The sequence below is a fragment of the Medicago truncatula genome, chromosome 3, assembly GCF_003473485.1.
Source record: "Medicago truncatula cultivar Jemalong A17 chromosome 3, MtrunA17r5.0-ANR, whole genome shotgun sequence".
Lineage (NCBI taxonomy): Eukaryota > Viridiplantae > Streptophyta > Magnoliopsida > Fabales > Fabaceae > Medicago > Medicago truncatula.
Window position 1 is genome coordinate 8,181,404 of NC_053044.1, and position 21,539 is coordinate 8,202,942.

Sequence of the window (21,539 nt, forward strand, 5' to 3'; positions counted from 1 at the left end):
CACATGCAAAACTTGGCACTTGATAATACAATTGATTCAAAACTAAATTAAGTAGTTTTCAAATGTCAAATATATTTACAACCGGTAAGTCATACCAATATATACCAGGGAAGAACTAAATTAAGTCAAAAATAAATAATAATACTGAAGTACAACAGTTTTTATAATTTTTGATTCAATAAAGTATCAGCAGACATATTTATCTAGCTGCCATCCAAAATAGAAAGTATATATTTCTGTAGCTGCAAATGTCCTGGCATAATTAGATATGTGCAGTGTAAATAATCAGATTCTGATTTGCTTGTGTAGCAGGTACAACATAGTGATTGAAGAAATCCTTGATTTGAAGGTACACAGTACATACAAATCCTCTGCCCAAAAACTATTGGCTGACATTAAACAAGTTATTTAATCGAATGCTCTTGTTCGAATCCAATGTAACAGTCAGAGACTAGAGTCACTTTTACATCCTGCAAGAAGGTAAAACAGATCTTAAAGCAAAATGTAAAAGAGAAATATTGATTGTCAGCCTAACGGCTGTAAAAGTAAAACTATTACTTGTCAAAACAAATATATTAAAATGAACATTTTCTTTCCATCATTATCACATTTTGGATGCATACAATTACAAGAAATATGAGAGAAGTCATTGATTTGGAAGTAAGTAAGGAATTTGAAATAGAAAGGAGTCTGTAAGCAAGCAGAACAGAAAACTCAGTTAGCTAACAAGCACAAAGAACACTAGTAGGAACTATTGTGCTTCTTGTACAAGAGCCGAGAGGGAACCAAATTTATATAGATGCGAGTAATTTTTACCTGAAGATTAGCTGGAGTTATAGGCAACTTCATCGATGTAACTAAGTGATCTGAAAAAGAAACTCTTTTCAAAGCATATAGCTCAGACGTAGAGGTATTACCAAGAACCAACCACCATTGCTCCTCTTTTATCTGTAGGCACAAATTGTAAACTATTTATGTTCAAATGACACAGACAACAAATCATAACAAATATATATATAGCGAGAGAGGAGGAGGGGGAGAATGTAGCATGAACTAAATCTCCATTCACCATGGTTATAGACTATTTTTAACCATGGTAAAAAACAAACAAAACTTATGACACATGTAAGTCATCTAGATTCAAAACAAAACTGAACCCAAACAATATGAATCTCTTTTATTTTGAGCATGAACCCCAAATCAGTCTTGTTTTATTATGACGAATGCAATTTGCCACGTAATTTTATGTAACCAGCGAATTTATTTTGTCAGCTTTGTTACCCAGCCACTTTTCTTTTGTCATTTTGACAATCTTGAATTATTGAGATTCGTACATAATATATCAGCTTGTTTTTGTACATGTCACTTATTTTTTATCATGTGTCTTATGATTCATAAAAAGAATTGATTCACTTTTTGTAACATAGATATACACTCAAACATGTGTGTGTATTTGAAAATATACCTTCGGAAATCGAGGAACAAATGCTCTAGATGAGTGTCGTCTAGAATTGAGCTTTTCTAATCTGATGTGTAATATGTAGCACCTCTCACCACCAGTATCCCTCTCCTGAAGCTTTAATTTCATTTTAACATGAGGGAAGTTCTGTAAATCCTGGTTAAAGAAAGAAAAACAAACAAAGAAACAAACATGTATTAAGTATAAACTAAAAGAGGTAATATGCCTGCTAGATAAATAAAGTATTAACACGTGAAATAATAATTAATTACTTATTTAATATAAATTATGTTATTGCATGACCAATGGCTAACACCTTGTTAGTTTCAGAGGTGTTTTAGGAAAGGGTGAAGAAAAGAAGACAAAAGAGACTTATAATAGTAGATAGATATGGTACACTAACCCCAATTTATGCTATGATAAATTCCTAAAGTAAGGTTCTAACAAAATAAGGTAACACAATTATCCCTAAAAGACATAGATTCAAGCATTTAATTACATAGATATTGTAACATATCAAAATTGCACACAACAACCCATAGTTTTCAATATCCTAAAAAAGAAGCATGTGCTCATCCATTTTTCTTCAGCGTACCCATGTTCCCCAATTTCCTCTCCAAAAGAAAATAACAAGAATCTAAACAAGCATTAAAGCATGAAGTTATAAGGAATCTTTACCTGGTACAATCTCGAAGCCGGGAAATTTCCAATGACAGTCTGCAACGCTGCCCTGGGAATATCTAGCAACTCTTGTAAACTATAAATTCCTCTTTTGCTTAGTGAAGTTATAAGATCATTGTTCATGCATGGGAGCATCCACAATGAAGAGTCCTTGTCCAACCATAAACCCTAAAAGCAGGACACAATATTTTAAGAGTGAAATGTAGGAAATATACCAGATGTGTGTGTGTCTAGATTTAGGAACTATATATGCACAATTTTATTGAAGCCAGCGTTTGTCTTTTCACCATTAGATCTAACAAGCCCAGCAGTTATGATTTGTAATTTATTTGGTGGTACTATATCAAATAAAATAAAGAGTGGATATAAAGTAATTCCCCTTTGATTGAAATTTGTTCCGGACAATCATCTTAAAGTGGTATCCAACAGTTCCCTCTTGTATAAATATTAGCTGATGTTTGAATAATGTAAGATATATACTTCCTTTTTGCATTAGTATGGCCCCTATTCATTTATCTGAAGCATCCGTCTACATTTAAGTTTACAAAATCATATTGAGCCTACTTCCATTAAATAAAGCTGCCCTACAGCTGTTGCTTGGAAGGCCAAGCTATTTTACCATAATTTTTGAAAAAACAATGCAATAACTGTTTAGCCAAGAGATCTTAATCTCATAACATCTAACATGTCCTTCACTGTTACAATAGACTAATCATGTCCCCTCTCTTTGCAAGTTAGGCAGATACTGACAGCTGTCACCAACAGATTTAGTTAAAAACTCTACAGAGTTAATCAATTCTTTATTTCTCTGATTTCTCTCAACAATAACCTGGTATAATGAGCAGAGTAAGGCTCATTGCTTACGGCGAACAACCTCCGGACCACCAGTACCACTATTGGCATATTGTATTATGGAGAGTCTTCAATGCGAAGGTTCAACTACTGCACTAGCTCTCTTGAGAGAATTTACTAGTTTATCCGCAATCTAATAGCACCAACACTTGCTTCTAACAAATTGTACCCCGTGCCTTAAATGACTGATTGAAGTTGATCCTTCTTTGCACTTAAGGGGCCCCAAAAGATGAAGGCTCTTTACCATCCTTTTCTGTTGGCATTCATTACAGATCCTTGTTCTTAAATGCCTAGTTCTTAACATCCAAGAGTAAAGCCATGTCGATGATTTCTGATGGTAATTTTGAATTTTACTTGCAACACCGGTTTGCAACCCATTAAAAAACTTCTTTTGATATCACCTTAGTTGCATCTTTAAGCAGAGCAAACATCAACTCGAATTTAACACAATACTCCATAACAATACCAAATTGCTTAAGAAACCCTGCTGCAAGTATTTTGAGACCCCAAAAATCGGGACATCAAGCTAATTTCCACCATTATCATATGACATTAGAGCACTTCCCCATGATGGACCGCCTGTGTGTTTGTTCGTGAGTAGAATTAAAAATGTCGACTCTGGCCTTCTACTACATTAATTCCTGTCAACATCATTATGGGTTGGCATATGCGGGCGTTGCGATCGCCCTCATCTGTACACTATGGAGTTTATCTATCTTGTTCAACTGAGTTTGATACTCATTTCGCATTCCATATGGCTTCTCTCCAAACTTTCCACTCACATATTGACATTTCAAAGCTCCCAAAACAGAACGTTATGATACTATATTATACGTACCAGAATAATAACAGTGAAAAGATCAAAAGAATGAAAAGCCTTTGTACTAATACGGAACCCAGACTTATATTATGCATATTCCCTACCCATGTACCCCTTACAAGTGAATCACTCTCCAACAACCCTCCCGGCCACCAACTCAGCAGTTAGTTACACAAGTGGAGATTTATTTTATTTTCTCACACTTGACTCCTAATCTCCCAAATCGCACCCCCACTTCTTTCTTACGTATACCTTAGTTATCTTGGGGACTTATCACATGGAATAGGGCTTGCTACATTTAAAAGTACCTAGTAGACTCTTCCATTAACTAAGCAAAGTGACGAGGGAATATTCCATAGTACAAAATTCGTAAGATATGACGATCACACCCCTTATGTTTCAGGGGATAGTGAAATGATTTGTGCACCCAAACTTTTAGAAAATTTTAAATGAACATGTAATCTATTTCAATGTTAAGTGTTATTATATCTCAGAAATGAAACTGCATATTTAGTGCATCTTTGGAGTTTATATTAGATTATTTTTCTTCAAGAAAAACTTTATAATCAAAATATCCAAGACAGATTTTTTTTCTTCATGTGAGATAATCAGAACTAATTTGAACTTGCTAGTTGTATTCAAATTATACAACAGCCCTGAAAGAAGAAAGGTCCAGGTGCAGAAAAAATTATTACCTGCATTACCATTTGCAGAAGATGCATGCAAGTTAAAGAGCTCGAAAGCCAACCACTATTTGCACATACATCAATCATGGCCTGGATTATGCGTATACTCTGATCTAATACTGATTTCAAGTCTGTCACATAGTCACTAATTGGCAACTCCAATTGGGAAAAATGAGACTGCATTCAGAATAATTTTATGATCAAAAATATAAACAAGAAAAATTGAAAGAGGTAATCTGGTGCTATATAAAGATATAAAGAAAAATAAAATAGAAAGTCTACTATGCTAAAACTACTGGTTAAAATTACTGACCTGAAATAGAAGATTTGCTTTGGTATGAGGGTCCTCCAAATGATTCTTATCCACTGGATATCTAACTTTCTCCGATAGTGCTTCATTGTATTTTTCCTGCGACAAAAGAACAGAATATTGTAAATGACTTTAGGGAAAAAAATTCATTTTGGAGCAAGTCTGATTTTGACATGACATGGGTTGTAGAAACAAAAAGCAAATTATTAGATGAAGGACAATAGTTTGTGTTTATAAAACTAGGATTTAACTTCATAGAAAAAGAAAGTATTAAATGACACCAATTGCTCATTTTATAACATGGATGCATTGATTCATAAAGGGATTAATGAGCTTAAGTTAAAGTCGATTCAGTTGGTAGTACCCAAGTTTGATCCCTCGCTGGAACAATCATTGGCCTGACTTTACTTACCTCCAAACTAAACTCTAAATTACCAAGTCTTTTTCTTTGGGAATTGGACGGTCAAGACCATGAAATAACTTAGAATATATTAAATGAGATTGTTGAAAGGCCTTGTTTATAAAGATAAAGGGTCAAACTCAGATGGTTGGATATTCAAATGTTAAACAGTGGGTTTCCCCTATTAATATAAGGTCCACTCCTGAGTATTATGTATTCATTGTATGTAGTCTGTTATCCATAATAGAAAGAGGTAAAGAGTAGTTCAGGATCTAATCTAATAGTCGAACATTGAGTTTGCCAAACACCATCGTGTCACTATCTCGGATTTCACAAAATTACTGAAACATTTGCTATTTTTTATCTTTCTTTTTTTTTTTTATGCAAAATTAGAGTGCAAAAGCATCACATGATAGGAATGACATCCCAACTATGTTGGCACCCCAAGACTACAATTTCTTATTTAAAAAGAAAAACTTCTAATATCACTATATCAGAAAGAAAAAATGTATTACAATAAGATCAACTAGATTGTTGAGAAAAATGCATCAATTAAAAATTACTAAATAAAAAAGAATAATACTCAAAATTTACAAGAAAATAATTGACTTTCAGTGATAAAAAATAAAACAGTTACCTCATTATGACGCACAGGAAGTTCATCAAATTCGGAGGCAGCAGATAAGACATGCAGAAAGACCTACATACAAAAACTCTTAGCATAATGATATTGAATATTTAAAAGAAATAATCTTTCAAACCAAGATGGAAAAACGATATTAGAACGGGAATATTTGAAGTCTTACTTCTAGTGATGTATCTGGACCGATGTTTGAACCAAACATTGAAACAGTCATGTAGCTAAGGTAATACTGAGAAGCTACTGACCCCAACATTACCGGCTCCACCACATCCTCATTCATCTTTATGCATCCACTGTCTTCCAAATCCTCAAATGTGCTTTGTACTAGGCTGCCAAAAGAGAAGTGTCGGTTAGAATATCATTGCTAAAAACACGAGGTTTTGGTATTTCGTGTCATTACCTAGACAAGAACGAACTTAAAAACTCAGGTTCTACATTCTCCAATCCATAGTACGCAGGATTGACCATCTGTCAAAAAATAAGTATTATGAATAACAATGGGTAAATATACAAATACAAATAAAAAAAAGTCTAACATTCACATCTCTTTGGGACATATGTTGTTTGGGAAAATTTCACAGACAAAATACTATCCCTCAATTTTTCAATCAGCTCCAAGAGCAGTCCGTCATTATCTCTCTAATGTATCAGACATCCTTGAGTTGCCTTCCTAGTCAGATTTAATGGAAACTATCCCTCAGTAAATATTTACCATGAGTGTTGGAGTACATAGAAAACATAAAATATTTGGATTGCATGTTAATCATTAGATTACCTCTAAGAATTAGTTTCCACGTGACGTTATATTAATCATTTGTATCTTTGTTTAGTTTAAGATTAGGAGTAATTGTCACAGTTAGTTTTCTTATTCAATAAGGATTAGAAGTCTGTTATTAATATAAAATCAAAGTCACAATACAAAGTCTTTATTGTTTCTCCTCCCCTTGACTTATCTCTAAAACACTAACTTAAACCAACACCAACTCTACTATTTCTGATTTTCTTGAGAAGCATCAAAACATACTTACCAGTCTACGGAATAAGTAAGTCCATGTAAGGTAATGCACTGCATCTTGTTTATTGCAGATTGTTCCAGAAACAATTTCAGCATTTATGTGATCATGTAGACGCTCCCTCAAACTACTTTCAACAGGAAAGGGTTCATACAAGAACTGCAAAATGAAAGAGAAACAAGTACAGATCTCAGCACAATAGGTGTCAAAGTTTAATATAATTCTCATTTCCTATTTTCACCTTTTTGTAGAAGCTCTTCTTGGGTTCATGAACAAGTATCACTGCCTTCCCATGTTGATCAAATTGAGGCCGTCCAGCACGACCCATCATTTGCAAGATATCAGTGATTGGAAAATCAACGTACCTCTTTGTTTTTCCATCATAGTATTCTGTCCCCTGAAAGATAACCAAATTATTGTTAAAACAAAAAATTAATATTTTAATTTGGTAATACATGGTTTAGATTCAAATATTTACGATTCCTTTCTTGTACCCTCAACTAAGAAAGTCTTTTTTCCTGAAGTAATTAACATTTAAATTTCATTAATACCTTGGAGGTCGACCAAGAAAGCAATTTACTAGATGTAAGTGGTGATTAAGCAAAATATCAGAGGGAGCAACAAAAGTTACCGATTTTGTGCAAAGGCATAGAAAAGAAATGGATTCTGAAGGATGTGTATGAGGGGACGACGACTATTGTGAACATGCAAGCTGGGGCGACAAGATTTCCCTAAAACTAAAGGACTACACCAAGACTCAACTTTAAGCCCCTATCACTTTTACCTCGGTCTTAGATTCACTTACAGAGCACGACAATTGGTCAAGATCCAGAAAAGTGATGCATGCTTTTCCGCAAGTGATAGTCTCACTGGGAGAGTTGGGAGAAGAAATAAATGGGGGGTTAGAGAGTTGGAAACTAACTTTAGAAGCTTATGCCTATTTGAGTTTAAGTCAGACAAAGTATATGGAATGTAAGTTTAGCAAAATGCAAAACACTCCTAGGCTAGAAGTGAAAGTTGGAGAGCACATCATTCCACAAGTCACGTTGTTTGAAAACCATGGGTCTATTATACAAAACAAAAAAGAAATAGCATATGTAAATCATCTGATTGAAGCAAGGTGGTTGAAATGAAGGAGAACCACATATATATTATGTGCTATTAAGTTATTGTTCGAGCTAAGGGAAACCCGGTGCACTAGAGCTCCCACATATGCAGTGTCCGGGAAGGGGCCATTTGGTGTATTGTACGCAGCCTTACCCTGTTTTACACAAGAGACTGTTTCCAGGACTTGAACCCGTGACCTTTTAGTCACATGACAACAACTTTACCAGTTGCGCCAAGGTTACCCCTCAAGTTATTGTTCGAGCTAAAGGGAAAAAAAATGCAACACAAATAAATTTAGTGTGACGAAGATGAAAATGCTGGTTTGACGAGAGAAATTATTAGATGAGATAGGATTAAGAACATTAGAAAGAGATAAAGTAGCATCTATATGTAAAGATGGCTGAATCTCAACTTAGAGAGTTTGGGCATGTGCAAAACAAAACCTATGAGTTTTGTAGTAAGCTGAGTAGATCATATATGAAGTGTAGCCAAATCACCAAAGGCAAAGAATACCAAGAAAATCTATAGGAGAAATTATTAAGAACGATTTGGAGATTGCTAGACTATGAATCAAATGTCTTAGAAATTGTGGTTAGGCCTAACACAACCCCACAAAACCAGCTTGTGAGGTGATGATTGCCCCCACTTATAACATATTGTCTGGTCATCTCCTATCCGATGTGGGACTCTTAACAAAATGCATGTATTTATTATTAGGATTACAATCATGGATCAGGATTTGAACTTAAAAATCAAATCAATTAGCAATTATTGTACCATGCTATTTTAAGTGGAGGTCAGGGTGGTCTGGTTTAGACACACAAATTCAATAAAGAACAATGGTTGGCTAGAGAAAGGATTTATGATAGAACATTCAGTGATCAAAACCATTCATCTGAGCCAGTCTGCTCCGCTTTGTCTTATTCTTATCATCCCTGATCTTCCTCAAAACATCACATGGAACCTCAGTGCCTTGAGGTCCATAGAGGACTACTTGCCTATACCGTGTGCCTTGAGAATTTAATAGCAGTGCACTTATCATGAATGCTCTCATCTTTTCAGTTTTATTTGTGAACCGCTATCATCTTTTCAGTTTTGTTAACTGCTATAATATTTGTCCTAACATGTGTCATCTCACTGGTCTTTGTTTATTACAATAACTTCCATATCTACTATGTGGCAAGTTCTAACTTAATGTATATCTCAGACTCTACCTATATATAACCACCAAAAGATTTGATCACAATCCTACTAATCATTTCTCATTACAACCTTATTTTCTCGAAGAATAAAAAACAATGGCTACACTTGATAGTTACCTTAGTCAGAATAACAAGGTAGGGTTCTTGACTGCTCACATATTGAAGGAGGTAACAATTGGTTCAACCTTCTACTTCATATTACAGATGACAATCTTTCAAACTATAATCAAAATATCATGTCTATTACTTTTAATGATTAACATCAACAGACTAACCTAATTCCTGCAACCATACATATATAACTTCTCGAACAAATTTATATGTCATTTTTTCATGCAGTTTATAATTTCACACTTTTTTTATATTAGATTCCTTCATATAAATATGAAAAATACATTCTCCTAAATTCCTTCCGACTTATCTTTTCATATAGTAGATTCTTACTCTTTGTAGTTATAATTGTTTTTATATATTGACTCAAATTTGTAGCCTTATGGAAAGATTCCACAAGCTTTTGTTTATGATTTCTATGAAGAATTGGGAGACAGGTTTATATTGAGGGATGGTTACAATCACAGAATTGAAGATAAGTTTAACAAAAATATGGGACATCCATTGATGATCGAAAATGGGCTCCGTGTAAGGGGGGATGTATTTGGAATATCTGGTAACAGGTTAATGCTTTTTACATATCTTTGAAATAAACTTTTCTTTGTCAATGTCTATTATGAGAAATCTATGGGGTTGAGCATATTGCCATCTGAACATTTATTCCACAGGGCCATGGAAGAACCAAAGCATTTTGAAGTCACTTTGACTAATTTGGCTGCAACTGGGAAACAGTTGGTAATCTATTTTTGGATCATTAAGTTCTTTTCCTATCTAGTTTCCTCTATGGACCTCCAGGGCATGGACCTATACCATGGTTGGATTTGAGACGTAACCTCATTCCAGCCAAGACCTAAACACCTAAACACTACCCCTACCCTGGTATGTTTAACCATGGGTTGAATATGTTTTGTCATGAAAAGACACAGTTTGCATTGCAACCATTGCATCACTGTGTACAGGTCAAATATAATAAATTTTCAAATTACAAGTACACGTGTATAATAATGGAGACACGCTAAAGATGTAAAAGAGCGAAATGAAAATTATGTTAAGAGAATACTTCACAGAAACGGCCAAAACTTGTAATTATTTACATTATTGCAGCAATGTTATACAACATCTGCAAATCAGAAACTTTTTAATTACCCACTTTTGACAAACTTGTATTAGGTTCTAACTTAAAATGCCTTTGAGGTTTTTTCAAATCAATATATGTTCAACCAACAACATTAAATTACTTTAGTTAACAAAACCTTGTCCGAGTCAAGTCCAATATAAACTATATTAAAAGCTAAGTTGCAGCAGCTAGAATCTCTCGTGAATGATTAGTTTAAGGTCCAATAAAATGTAAACCAAGCAAGAAAAATACACAATCAATTTCAACCTTACCCAAGAAAGAAATTTTTTGTTTATTTCTCCTGGAACTTCTGGAGGAGAAAATGAAAGCCAATATATTGCAAAAAGAAAACATTACAACAATTACATTACCTTGATAATTACTAGATGAGCTGGAAGATTCACACCCCAAGCCAATGTGCTGGTACAAACCAATACCTACATTGATATTATACAGCTAATCAGTAAACGGCATGCCATATAATATGAATGTTTACCTTACTTTTTAAGACAAAAAAGAAAGATATTTAAATTTTTAAAGAAAATAAATGGTGCCTGAATCTTGTTGTTTGCAAAAAGTTCCTCAACAAGAGATCTGTCTTTGTCATTCAGGCCTGCATGATGTAAACCGATGCCAAATTGTAAAGTATGCCTCAAGTTTTGGTCAGAGACTTGAGACAGAAACATCTCCAATGCTTCTTCAGGCATGTTAAGAAATTGCCTTGAATGTTCATCTGAAGCAGCAAACTTCATTCAGAGAAAGATTATTAGCAGTTAACCATAGTGAATCAAATATTATTTCCCAAAAGAGATTGGGTATGTACCTGAATTAGATCTAGTGCAGTAAGTCTTGTTTGGCGCCGTGACGAGACAAATATAAGAACTGGTTTCGCAGGTGAATGTGTGCATATTGCAGCATATGCTGGTTTATTCATACTGTTCATCCGTGGGCAGTAATACTTTCCAGGATATCCCTATAAGAAGACCAAGTAGTTAGCATATTTGTAATGCAAGACTACACATCACTTAAGGGTTGCTTGATAGGAGTACACGGGTAAAGGTTTATATGGAGAATTAACGTAGATATGTATATATGCATTCCAAATTTCATTCCTCGATTCCTCATTTTTACTACTTAAACCAAAAAGCGGACAAGTAACGTCACAATCTATGTGAAACAACATATCCACTTGCCTGGATATGAACTTCCAAAGGTACGGGCCTCACACTTGGCTTGAAATTGAAGAGTCCGATCTCCTCCACGCCTAACCAATCAGCTAGATCACTACAAATAGAAGGGGGGGAAATAAGGAGTACGTTGATAGAACAGACTCTTATCTTGTACTCTCTTTCTTCTCCCTAAGTTGAGAGAGACTAGAGAGTGCGGACACGAAAAACATACACGAATAATAGCAAAGTGGAGAAGAAATGGAAAGAAAATTAAAATAACTCTATTTTAAGAAACATGGAGAAAAATGAGATAAACTTACCCAGCATTTGCCAGAGCTGTAGAAAGGCCTACAAACCGTACTGGACGCTCTGTCTGTGATGATATATATCTCATCCTAGAAACAATAACCTAAAAACAGAAATTTCCTCATTTGAGCATTCAAACAGCAACTATGAAACACAAATAACGTATATAATATGATTAGAAAGTTAATAGTAGAAAAGTGTAACCTTTTGCAGTATTGCTAGAGAAGAAATGAGTAAAGTACAAGAGAAAAAACGATAACCTATTAAAAGACCCCCCTCCCCAAAAAAAAATTATCTATATGTGCATGAAGTACTGTTGTCCAAATATCCCACCGGTAGATGATAATGTCCCTACCCATTCGTTAAGATGAGTCGGTTAGTCTACAAGCAGTCATTGATTCTCTTAGCAAGCAGTAAATCACCTTCTTTCAAGCCTTGACTTTGTTCACTACCATTTAATTTTATTGTTTCTGGTACTTTGTCTAAGGATACGTGGAGAATTGAGTTTAATGATGTCAAGATGGAGCTCTTGCCTAGCATCGGGGTGGAAGTATCATGATCAGAAAACGCAAGATCACATCAAGCATTTTCTCACCCTAGACTAGACCTTACATTGCCATCTCAATCAGTGTCGTGACTCAATTTACGCACTCTCAACGTCATGAGGCAGTCTATAGAATATTGAGATATTTGATGGCCACCCCCGGAAAGGTCTATTCTTTAAGAAGACTAGTGAATGAAATGTCTCTATCTTTACGTATGCAGACGGAGCAGGATCCGTCGCAGACAGAAGACCGACCTCTAGATATGGTACAAATGTCAAGGGAAATCTTGTGACATGGAGAAGAAGCAAGGAGTTGTAGGAAGATGTAGTACAGAAGCCAAGTTTAGCACTATGGCTAAGGGAATTTGTGAAGGTCTATGGATCTACAAAGTCATTGAGGAACATAGGATAAAAATTGAGATTCTACTGAAATTAAATTCTGCCAGTAAAGCCTCCATCAGCATAACCCACAACCTAGCGCAGCAAGATAGAACCAAACATATTGAGATTGAGGATCATTTCATAAAGGAGAAATTTGATGCTGGAGTTATATGTCTACCTTTTGTGACTTATAGTCAACAAACTGCTGATATCTTAACCAAGAGCTTGGCAAGACCTGTCTTTGAGCATTTGATAGGCATGTTGGGCATGATAGACATCTATGCACCAACTTGAGGAGGGGTGTCGGAATCTGTGTTATCTAGAAGAATCCACATGATTCTTTTAGTCAATGCATATCTCCATTCTCCCTATAAATTATCTATTTATGTTTCCTAAAATTCTCATGAATTTATTGATCTCTCTAATGTTTCCTAACATTCAGCAAATTTCTTTTCAGATCGGATGCTAGTGCTAGTCTTCTTCAATTCATGGTTTTTTCCTTCCTAATTCTCTTGTCTAGTCCCAAGAAAGCATCTTGTATATTCCTTGTTATAAAAAATCAACTCTCCCAAAGGTATATATTATATAAGTCACAAAGCTCATTAATAGTCTTATCTCTAACAAGCCCAATCTTGGGCTTAAAACAGAGTGCAAAAGTCAACTCTACTCAGAAATATAATAACCATGACGCTGAGTCGGTAGTATGTCACCATAGTTCAATCATATACCTCAAGGATGGGCCCACGATCAGCTCCCAACAAGTGAATTTCATCCAATATGATAAGTCCAACCTATTGATCAGTGGCAGCAAGATTTGAATATGAAATTGATAGCTTAAATAGATAAATGATTTCGATATATAAAATACTACAGTCCTACAAACACTCAAACAAGTATGAACTCACCTTTGTGACATAGCTACGACTATGCCAATTACGACTTATACCATCCCACTTTTCAGGAGTAGATATGATGATATTGGCTGACAAGAGAGCCATCAAATCAGGAGTATAGTCTCCGGTCATTTCAACCTAATTAAATGCATACATAATCAGCACCAGTACAATATGTAGTGCAAGTATACTTTTTTCAATATTCAAAGATAAGTACCATTTTTTTCCCCAGTTGAGACACAAGACGCTTTCTCCAGTCACTCATTCTTTCCCTAACAATAGCCTTCAAAGGTGCTATATAAATAACCTGCATAATCATATGCAGAGTAGCTTAAGCTTACACAGTTCATAAGATGATGTACTATAGGTAACAGAAAAGTCATTTCTCTAAGCAATAATGAATGGATGACAAAAAATATTACAGTGTAAACAAGGTTTCTTTATTTATTCACAGAAATGGATATATTAAATTTCCTATGCAGTTTGCTCTTTCACCAAGTGGAGAGAGTAAATCAATATCATTAAGCATCTTAGCAAACCAGCCTGCAGAGAGCAAGCAGCATAACTTCCTTCATATAAAATGTATACTCTATCATATCTCATAATTTTGTTATTCAGGACTATTGCTCTTTCACAAACTGCACTAATAAATTTAAGAACAAACCTTCATATCAGGCTGGGTGTTGAAAAGCCGGAGCATAGCAAGTTCAGCAGATATAGTTTTTCCACTTCCAGTTGGAGCTCCTAATAGAACATTATTGTCCGTGTGATACAAGACATGAAAAGTCTGCCCATGTAAAAAAAGAACAATATCCATATATTTGTTAAGTCTGGAAAACAACAGAGTATAATTTAACAAAAAAAAATCTGGAGAGAAGATGAACCAAAAACCTGTGTTTGTATTGGGTTAAAATGTGAAAATTTATATAGCCCTTCATGATCAATGTTTCCAAGAGAAGACACTGGAAGTGGCTTTAAATCAAGGAGTTCTGTATGAGAAGTACGGACCTGGCAAAGGTATATCCAAGTATCAGACATAAACTGGGAAGGAGCCAGTTCCATACAATAGCTCTAGAAACCAAAAGAAAATTAAATGGAAATGTATTACCTCTGGCAATAGTAAATTATGAAAGGTAATAGTGTAGAATGCCTCTGCATGAAGCCATGAATCAGAAATGGCATGAATGTAATATTGTGGTGGATGTGGTTCAAATATAGGCACGGTGAAGGAGAGTTTGTAAGGTTCCCCCTTGGCCATCCGCTTTGTAAGGGTCAAAAGTTCCGAGTGGTAAATATGATCATTCTCAGAGTCCTGTTCGAAATAGTTGACCATGCATTCAATTTGGCGTTAGGAATTATCAAGTCATACCTAACTACAAATTAGTTGTGGCAATATCACACTAGCAGCACATTTTCAGACACACATTGGACATTCTATAGGCAAAACAAATACCTACAATATAAATCTCGAAAATATCAAACAGAAAATGAGACACAGGCAACTCAAAGTTTTAAAGTAAAAGAATATGACTATCTACAAATACTTATAACAAAAATAACTCACTTATACCATTAGGTAAGAGCTTCTACATAGATCAATCGGTGCTACTGTTGAGTCTCAAAAGGAACATGTTAGGCCCACAATTGATGATAGGCCCCTATTAGAAATAGCATAATCTCTTAAAAAATGGGGAGTAACGGAAACGGGAGGACATGATGAGTGTGAAATGGGAATTAGTGGAGCTAACTATTGGATGAAAAGATGTTCCATTGTTCTTTTGAAAAGTTGTTCCTTTGTTTGTCTTTTGCAAGGAGATTTCATCTCCATCCATTGTTCATTAATTCATTTACGGTTCAATTTTTTGCTATTAATATAATTTTCATTAGTTTCAGTTCATCCTTCTATTTGGTTCTGTAAGAACAACATTTGGTCATGGCCTAAACATGCTGCCAACTTGTAAAGTATCTTTGTCTCTGAGCAAATCTGTGATGTTAGCTTATTGGTTTGACTACGCCAGTTTTCCCTATGGTTTTTCCTTGTTTAGTTTTGCCAATTTTTCATTATGAAAATCTCTAATCAACCAGTTCCTTGTAATTGTATTCTTTTCACCCTTACAATACCAGCTTTTACATATTTAGTGATTTATTCTAACCTGATACAAGAATCAGTGGAATCCAGACATAAACTTTAGCTATAAAATAGTTAGCAGAACTGACATCATTATATCAGTATATAATGAGACTATGAGAGGCAAAGTATTTTCCAGCAAATATAAAACGAGTCTCATAATGATGACAGGTAAGGAATGGAGGGTACATTTTGGACCTCCTTTACTGCATTTATTACTCTCCACACCTGGATAAAAGGATTTGGTCCCTTGGGCTTTGACCCTTGGCATTTTCCTAAAAATCTTATTAAATTTCTCATTCATTGATTAAAAATAATCCTTTCTTTATAAATCATTGTGAAAATCCAATCAATCTTTTAGGCTCCTTTAATTTGGACAGCAGTACTAACACAGTTAATACTAATAACTTGCAGCAGGTGTGTAACCATAGACTGCCGAAAGTTGTTTTCCCTTTATACGCATGCAGTGTGTAGTGCTTGCTCAGAATCTGGTCCTTGCCTGTTTTTACTTTGTTCGGATGTGGTGTCGAAGGGTGAGTTTGGTTTGAGGGAAGGAATTATTTTAAATTTAAGTTGCTTGGTTCAATTATTTGGAAGGGAAGTGAGGGTAGCAAAATCACTCCTAAGCCAATTTTAGCTCCCGTCCAAAAGTGGGGGGATTTGGAGGGGAGAGATTACTTGTTACATATTTGGATTTAAATACCCCTTTTATTTAATGTGGCCTTAAATATTAGAATGGTAAAAAAAATTAATTTTAAACTTTTGCTCCATTAAAATTCCTTCCCTGCCCTCGTCGAACCAGACACGAGATTTTAAAATCCATCCCCTCACCTCCTCTTAGTTGAACCAACCAAACCCCAAGGGTATTCCACATTTACAGTTTCCAGTGGAAGTTGTGTGAGCCCTAGTTTTCATTGTTTAGGTTGAAGTAAAGAGGCCAACTTTTTGTATTAATCTGTTGTAATAAGCTAAAATTTGGCGCAGTTGGTTGAAGCGCAACTCTAGTAGATTGGAAAATGATAAGGTGTCAATGTATATTTTTTCTATGGAGCATTGTTTTTTCAATGGGGTTTCACAAACAGATGTGTTGAGGAATTGGCAGGATTCCTTATCTAACTAAGATTCCCTTGTGTGTGTGTGTGTGTGTGTGTGTAAGCAGATAACAAAAACAAAAAATAAACAATTATAATGCTTGATCATTCTTAGAAATCTATTCACCTCTACCAAAATCCACCAGCGTTGAGCAGTACCATGAAAACGATCTTTCCAAATAAAAGCAGGTGTTATGACCAGATCAATCTGAAAATAATGATTGATTATGTAGAAATTGATATCAAGGCTTATATCCTGTGATGAAATCAATGAAAAAATTGGAATCTCAGTCTGAAAAGGATTTTTCAATGTGAACTTACCTTCAAGACAGTTCTGGTTATTGGACTCACAGTTGCTGATAACTGAAGCGATGGAAAATACCCAAGGTATTGCTTGACCAACTAAGATGAACAGGGATAGAAAAATAATAATCAACATTACTTGAATATCTAAAGTGACCACCAAAGGAAACTTTTTACCACTTCCTACTAAAAGGTACATACCCTTCCTCCAGGTGCATAACGAATTAATGCCCCAATGTCTTTTTCCTCCATCTCCATCAGGTGATCTAAGTCAGCCCCTCGCTCTTCAAGCTTCCGCAATATCTAAGAACAAAAAAGAACTATCACACCCAAGTATAAAATGTAGCTGGTAAATATAGTGAATAGAATAGTGGAGGGTATACTTCTCCAGAAAGGTCCCGGTCAAATTGTCTAAGTGGATGTTGGTGAGGCCAAACTTGGCGATCTACAGCTTTGCAATATTCCAACATGAACAAAGACATCTCACACCAGCCTCTTCGTAAACAAATCTCAAATAAAGCGCGCATAATACGAGCCAAACTTGCACTTATGTATGACGCGTCAGAAATCAAAGAGAAAGAATCTATAGAGCCTCGAGATATGTACAACTGCAAACAGCAGGTTATATATTATTCATGCAATTATTCTAAATTCCCAAAGGGTAAACAAAATCAACAGCTTGAGAACAATACCTGAATCAGAATAGAAATCTTTCCATGTTTGTTGGAAGGACCGCCCTTAATTTCTAATGGACATGATGTGCGTGCCAACGTCTCTAGCTCATTCTGTTCTTCTTCTCGAACAGCAATATTCTCAAATTCAGATGAATGAGCAACCATGTTAATCACCTAAAGCATCGGAAAAGGTAAAAAGAACATGAAAAGGAAATCATAATTATATAAGAAAGAATGTGTTTTACACAGGCTAACGACAAAGAACTGAACTAAGACACATAAGATAACCAACTAACCAATTGTGCAGCATTTGCAATTTCACAGATAAATCAGGTATATCATGGTATAAATATAAACCATCATTTTTATAGCATAATAGCATCGTTTTAGAGAAATAAAAAATATAAAAGAAAAAAATTAAAATAAAGGAGGCAGAAGGCTGCAAAAATTGTCTACATTGGAGACGGCGTCTCCTGTTTTTCTTTTGGTACTAGATGGCGTCTCCTTTGAAACAACCTAGGTTATAATACTAGTTGAGAACAAGGTTTTTGGTGCTGAATAACTTGAGAGATTAGCCCTCAGACTTTTGTATTTATAATAAGAATATGTACAAAGTAAATCCCATGATCATAGGGAGTAAATCAGGCCTAATTACATAAGAGATATTTACAAGGAAATGAAAAATAATATAAATAAGGAGATAATATATCAGTCAATGATACTATTTATTACGCATATCTCAACAATACTTAAAGAAAGTCCATTTCAGGCTATTGTTTATTCTTGGCGAGAACCTTGTTGTGTGGAGGAGTAATAAGAAAAGTCTAGTGGCTCGATCAAATGTTGAGGTTGAATTTAGAGCAATGGCCCAAAGAATATGTGGGCTATTTTGAATGAAGATTGTACTAGATGACTTGAAGATACTGTATGAAGTTGTTTTGTGGCAATAAATCGGCCATTAGTATTGCTTAAAATCTTGTTCAGCATGACAAGACAAAACACATTGAAATAGACCGGCTAGCTTTCTCGCAAACTAGGAACAATTAATATTCATTCACCAGTTTAACAGTGTTTTAAATGTATGGCTGTATCGGTAGTTATTACATATAGTTTAGTCTACATAAGCATATTAGTATATATACGCTTTACAAAATTGAAATATTATTTAGAAATACTTTCTGCATTAAGTAAAACCAAGATGGCGACAAATCAAAATTACCTCACTATCATTCATGTGACGCCTCAACATTTCATTGTATGTTTCAACACTGGAATATTGAATGTAAAAGTGGCTTGCAATGCGACCAAGCTCTGTGCAGTAAAAATTGCCACTTTTCTCATCAAACCTCATCATTTTTGCTTTATCAAGTGAACGTGCAGCATCAATAACAAGAGATCTTTGCTTAGAACTCAAAGCAGGATCTGCCATCACCTAAAACATAGAAGATTATCAGTAGAAAACCTTTTGATACATAAAAACAACTAGCAAAAACTACATTCAGAATGATGTGTAAGGATCTCGCTTTTGAAGATCTATGAAATGCAACTAATACCAACCATCAATTTTAAATTATTAGTATTGATACATTGTTTCCATGCAAAAAGTGATTATCAGCCTTTTGCAGGGGTCATGTGGCTCTCTACATCTTCCTTTCCATGCAAAACAAAAACAAAAAAAACTCACTTTTTAAATCAGCCTCCTATTTTTATCCATTTACTTTGCATTCTGTTAACTGTCAGTTATACAGTTGTTGATAACATAATTAGGTACTAGTATGCAGCATTCGCCCTCAAGTTTTTTAACATACACCTTTTTTGGAGGTTCTCAAACATATATGTACCTATGCTACAAGATCCAAAATATTATAGAACTGGTTTAATAAAGGATAAGTTTGTAGGTAGGTACCTCATCCCAACCAATACCATATGCCAAAGGATTCATCCTCATCCTTATGAAAAGATAAGTATATCCCAGCCATGCACAGGCTTCCTTAACATTAGTTACGGTGCCCAATGCAACTTCTGCATTCAAATTATCTTTCAACGAGCTAATAAACTGCAGAGTATTGAACAAAGATAGTCAACAGAATACCAAATATATGAAGAAAAAGTTATGCATGATCCAATGCACAGACAAAGACTCAGAGTATACACATGAACAAAACAGCCTCAGCAGTTACCCAATCATTACCTGGCTTTCTATAGGGAGTTGACTTGTCAATAGTCGCAAATAATATGCTAGTTTGTCGTGAGATGTAATTATGATACCTTCACCACTTTTATCAAACTGTGGTCTCCCAGCTCGACCAAATATCTGTGTTAATATAACAGAAACAGCACATTAGCTAATGTAGAAAATTAAGCACTTCATATGACCTAATACAGGAAACCCAGTGTCTTACCTGCATCACATCAAGCATACCCAGGTCTCGCCACCCACCAGCTTTTGGATCATATATTTGAGTTCCCTGGAAACAACAGCATTCAGATCAATTTCCAAATTACAAGACAAAAGCAACTCAATAATCATAAGAACCTAGTGCACATAATAACTTGATAGAGAATCCCTTGGTAAACCAAAACTACAGCACTGCTGTAGGATTTTGTTTCAAAATCAAGTTCCTAGGGGAGAAAGAGCAAGTTTGTGAATCTTATTAAAAATTATGAAAAGTGGTCTCCGGAGCAAGGGACTGTTATAAACTCATTTCAAAAGCTACTGAATACTGGAAAACGCCAAAAGTATATCTGGTAGACCAACTCTCTTGAATCTTATTTGCTCTTGGCCAAAAGTATCTCTCGTGCGTTGAAATGGTTTTAACTCTAACACAAACCTTAGTTAGTTGAAGTCACATTAGTAACTAGTTATCCAAGCTTCACTGGTTTAGTTAACAGTGAAGCCAACGTCTATGTAAGGTTCTAAAATATATTGTTAACAGAATGAAGCTTATAATAGACTACAGTTGCTATAAGAGATAGAAATAGAATAGGCTCAACTAACATTAGTTAGTTGAAGTCACATTAGTAACTACAGTTCTCCAAGCTTCACTGGTTTAGTTATTAGTGAAGCCAACGTCTATACAAGTGTCACTTATTTAGGTTCTAAAATTCGTGCACTATAGATTGAAGTCCAAAATGATTCATGACTAATGTCATAATAACATATCCCAGAATATCTCAAGTTAACTGCACTTTCTTGTAATCTGTCTCCATTACTTTTCCCTTTTCCAATTTCTAAAAGTAAATCATACATACATATATAAAAACAAATACGATGCAGAGTAATATGTAATACAAACCTTAATTACAACTGTGTGAGCAGGTAGATTGACACCCCATGCCAGCGTTGCTGTACAGACAAGTACCTAAAAACACCATAAGGCATACTTAATGAAGCAAGAAGCGAATTCTGAAAATCTAGATTGAAAATTAGTGAGATAAGCCTTACCTTCAAAAGTCCTTCAGAAAAAAGCCTCTCTGTCAGTCCTCTATCTGAACGTAACATCCCAGCATGATGAATACCCATGCCAAGTTCAAAAAGTTGAACAAGATCTTTGTTTCTTGATTTAACGACTTCTTTCTAGAATGCATAAAACAGAAAATTTATGAACACAAGAATAACAGATATCACAATAAAAATCTAAATGAAAAT

At 34.9% G+C, this 21,539-nt stretch overlaps 1 protein-coding gene across 2 annotated transcripts in view; it reads right to left on the bottom strand.

The window, feature by feature from the left end:
• The window catches only part of LOC11425401 (DExH-box ATP-dependent RNA helicase DExH14), a 30,672-nt gene continuing 9,133 nt past the window's right edge, over positions 1–21,539 (bottom strand). Inside the window, exons 17-49 of one of the 2 annotated variants that reach the window (XM_003598902.4) lie at positions 21,336–21,467; positions 21,187–21,252; positions 20,293–20,358; positions 20,082–20,204; positions 19,797–19,946; positions 19,110–19,322; positions 17,909–18,064; positions 17,600–17,824; positions 17,418–17,519; positions 17,235–17,315; positions 17,041–17,121; positions 14,803–15,006; positions 14,586–14,702; positions 14,359–14,481; positions 13,912–14,001; positions 13,707–13,832; positions 13,530–13,592; positions 11,891–11,979; positions 11,595–11,685; positions 11,225–11,374; positions 10,956–11,147; positions 10,773–10,838; positions 7,106–7,261; positions 6,880–7,023; positions 6,252–6,319; positions 6,015–6,180; positions 5,846–5,908; positions 4,812–4,907; positions 4,508–4,675; positions 2,138–2,308; positions 1,466–1,615; positions 817–948; positions 1–470 (exon numbers count right to left, since the gene is read on the bottom strand). In XM_003598902.4, coding sequence (XP_003598950.2) covers positions 405–470; positions 817–948; positions 1,466–1,615; positions 2,138–2,308; positions 4,508–4,675; positions 4,812–4,907; positions 5,846–5,908; positions 6,015–6,180; positions 6,252–6,319; positions 6,880–7,023; positions 7,106–7,261; positions 10,773–10,838; positions 10,956–11,147; positions 11,225–11,374; positions 11,595–11,685; positions 11,891–11,979; positions 13,530–13,592; positions 13,707–13,832; positions 13,912–14,001; positions 14,359–14,481; positions 14,586–14,702; positions 14,803–15,006; positions 17,041–17,121; positions 17,235–17,315; positions 17,418–17,519; positions 17,600–17,824; positions 17,909–18,064; positions 19,110–19,322; positions 19,797–19,946; positions 20,082–20,204; positions 20,293–20,358; positions 21,187–21,252; positions 21,336–21,467 — 4,086 coding nt within the window. In that variant the 3' untranslated portion in view covers positions 1–404. Of the gene's footprint in view, positions 471–816; positions 949–1,465; positions 1,616–2,137; positions 2,309–4,507; positions 4,676–4,811; positions 4,908–5,845; positions 5,909–6,014; positions 6,181–6,251; positions 6,320–6,390; positions 6,522–6,879; positions 7,024–7,105; positions 7,262–10,772; positions 10,839–10,955; positions 11,148–11,224; positions 11,375–11,594; positions 11,686–11,890; positions 11,980–13,529; positions 13,593–13,706; positions 13,833–13,911; positions 14,002–14,358; positions 14,482–14,585; positions 14,703–14,802; positions 15,007–17,040; positions 17,122–17,234; positions 17,316–17,417; positions 17,520–17,599; positions 17,825–17,908; positions 18,065–19,109; positions 19,323–19,796; positions 19,947–20,081; positions 20,205–20,292; positions 20,359–21,186; positions 21,253–21,335; positions 21,468–21,539 lie in introns of those variants that run through there. The other variant, XM_013603648.3, reaches the window with a different exon arrangement.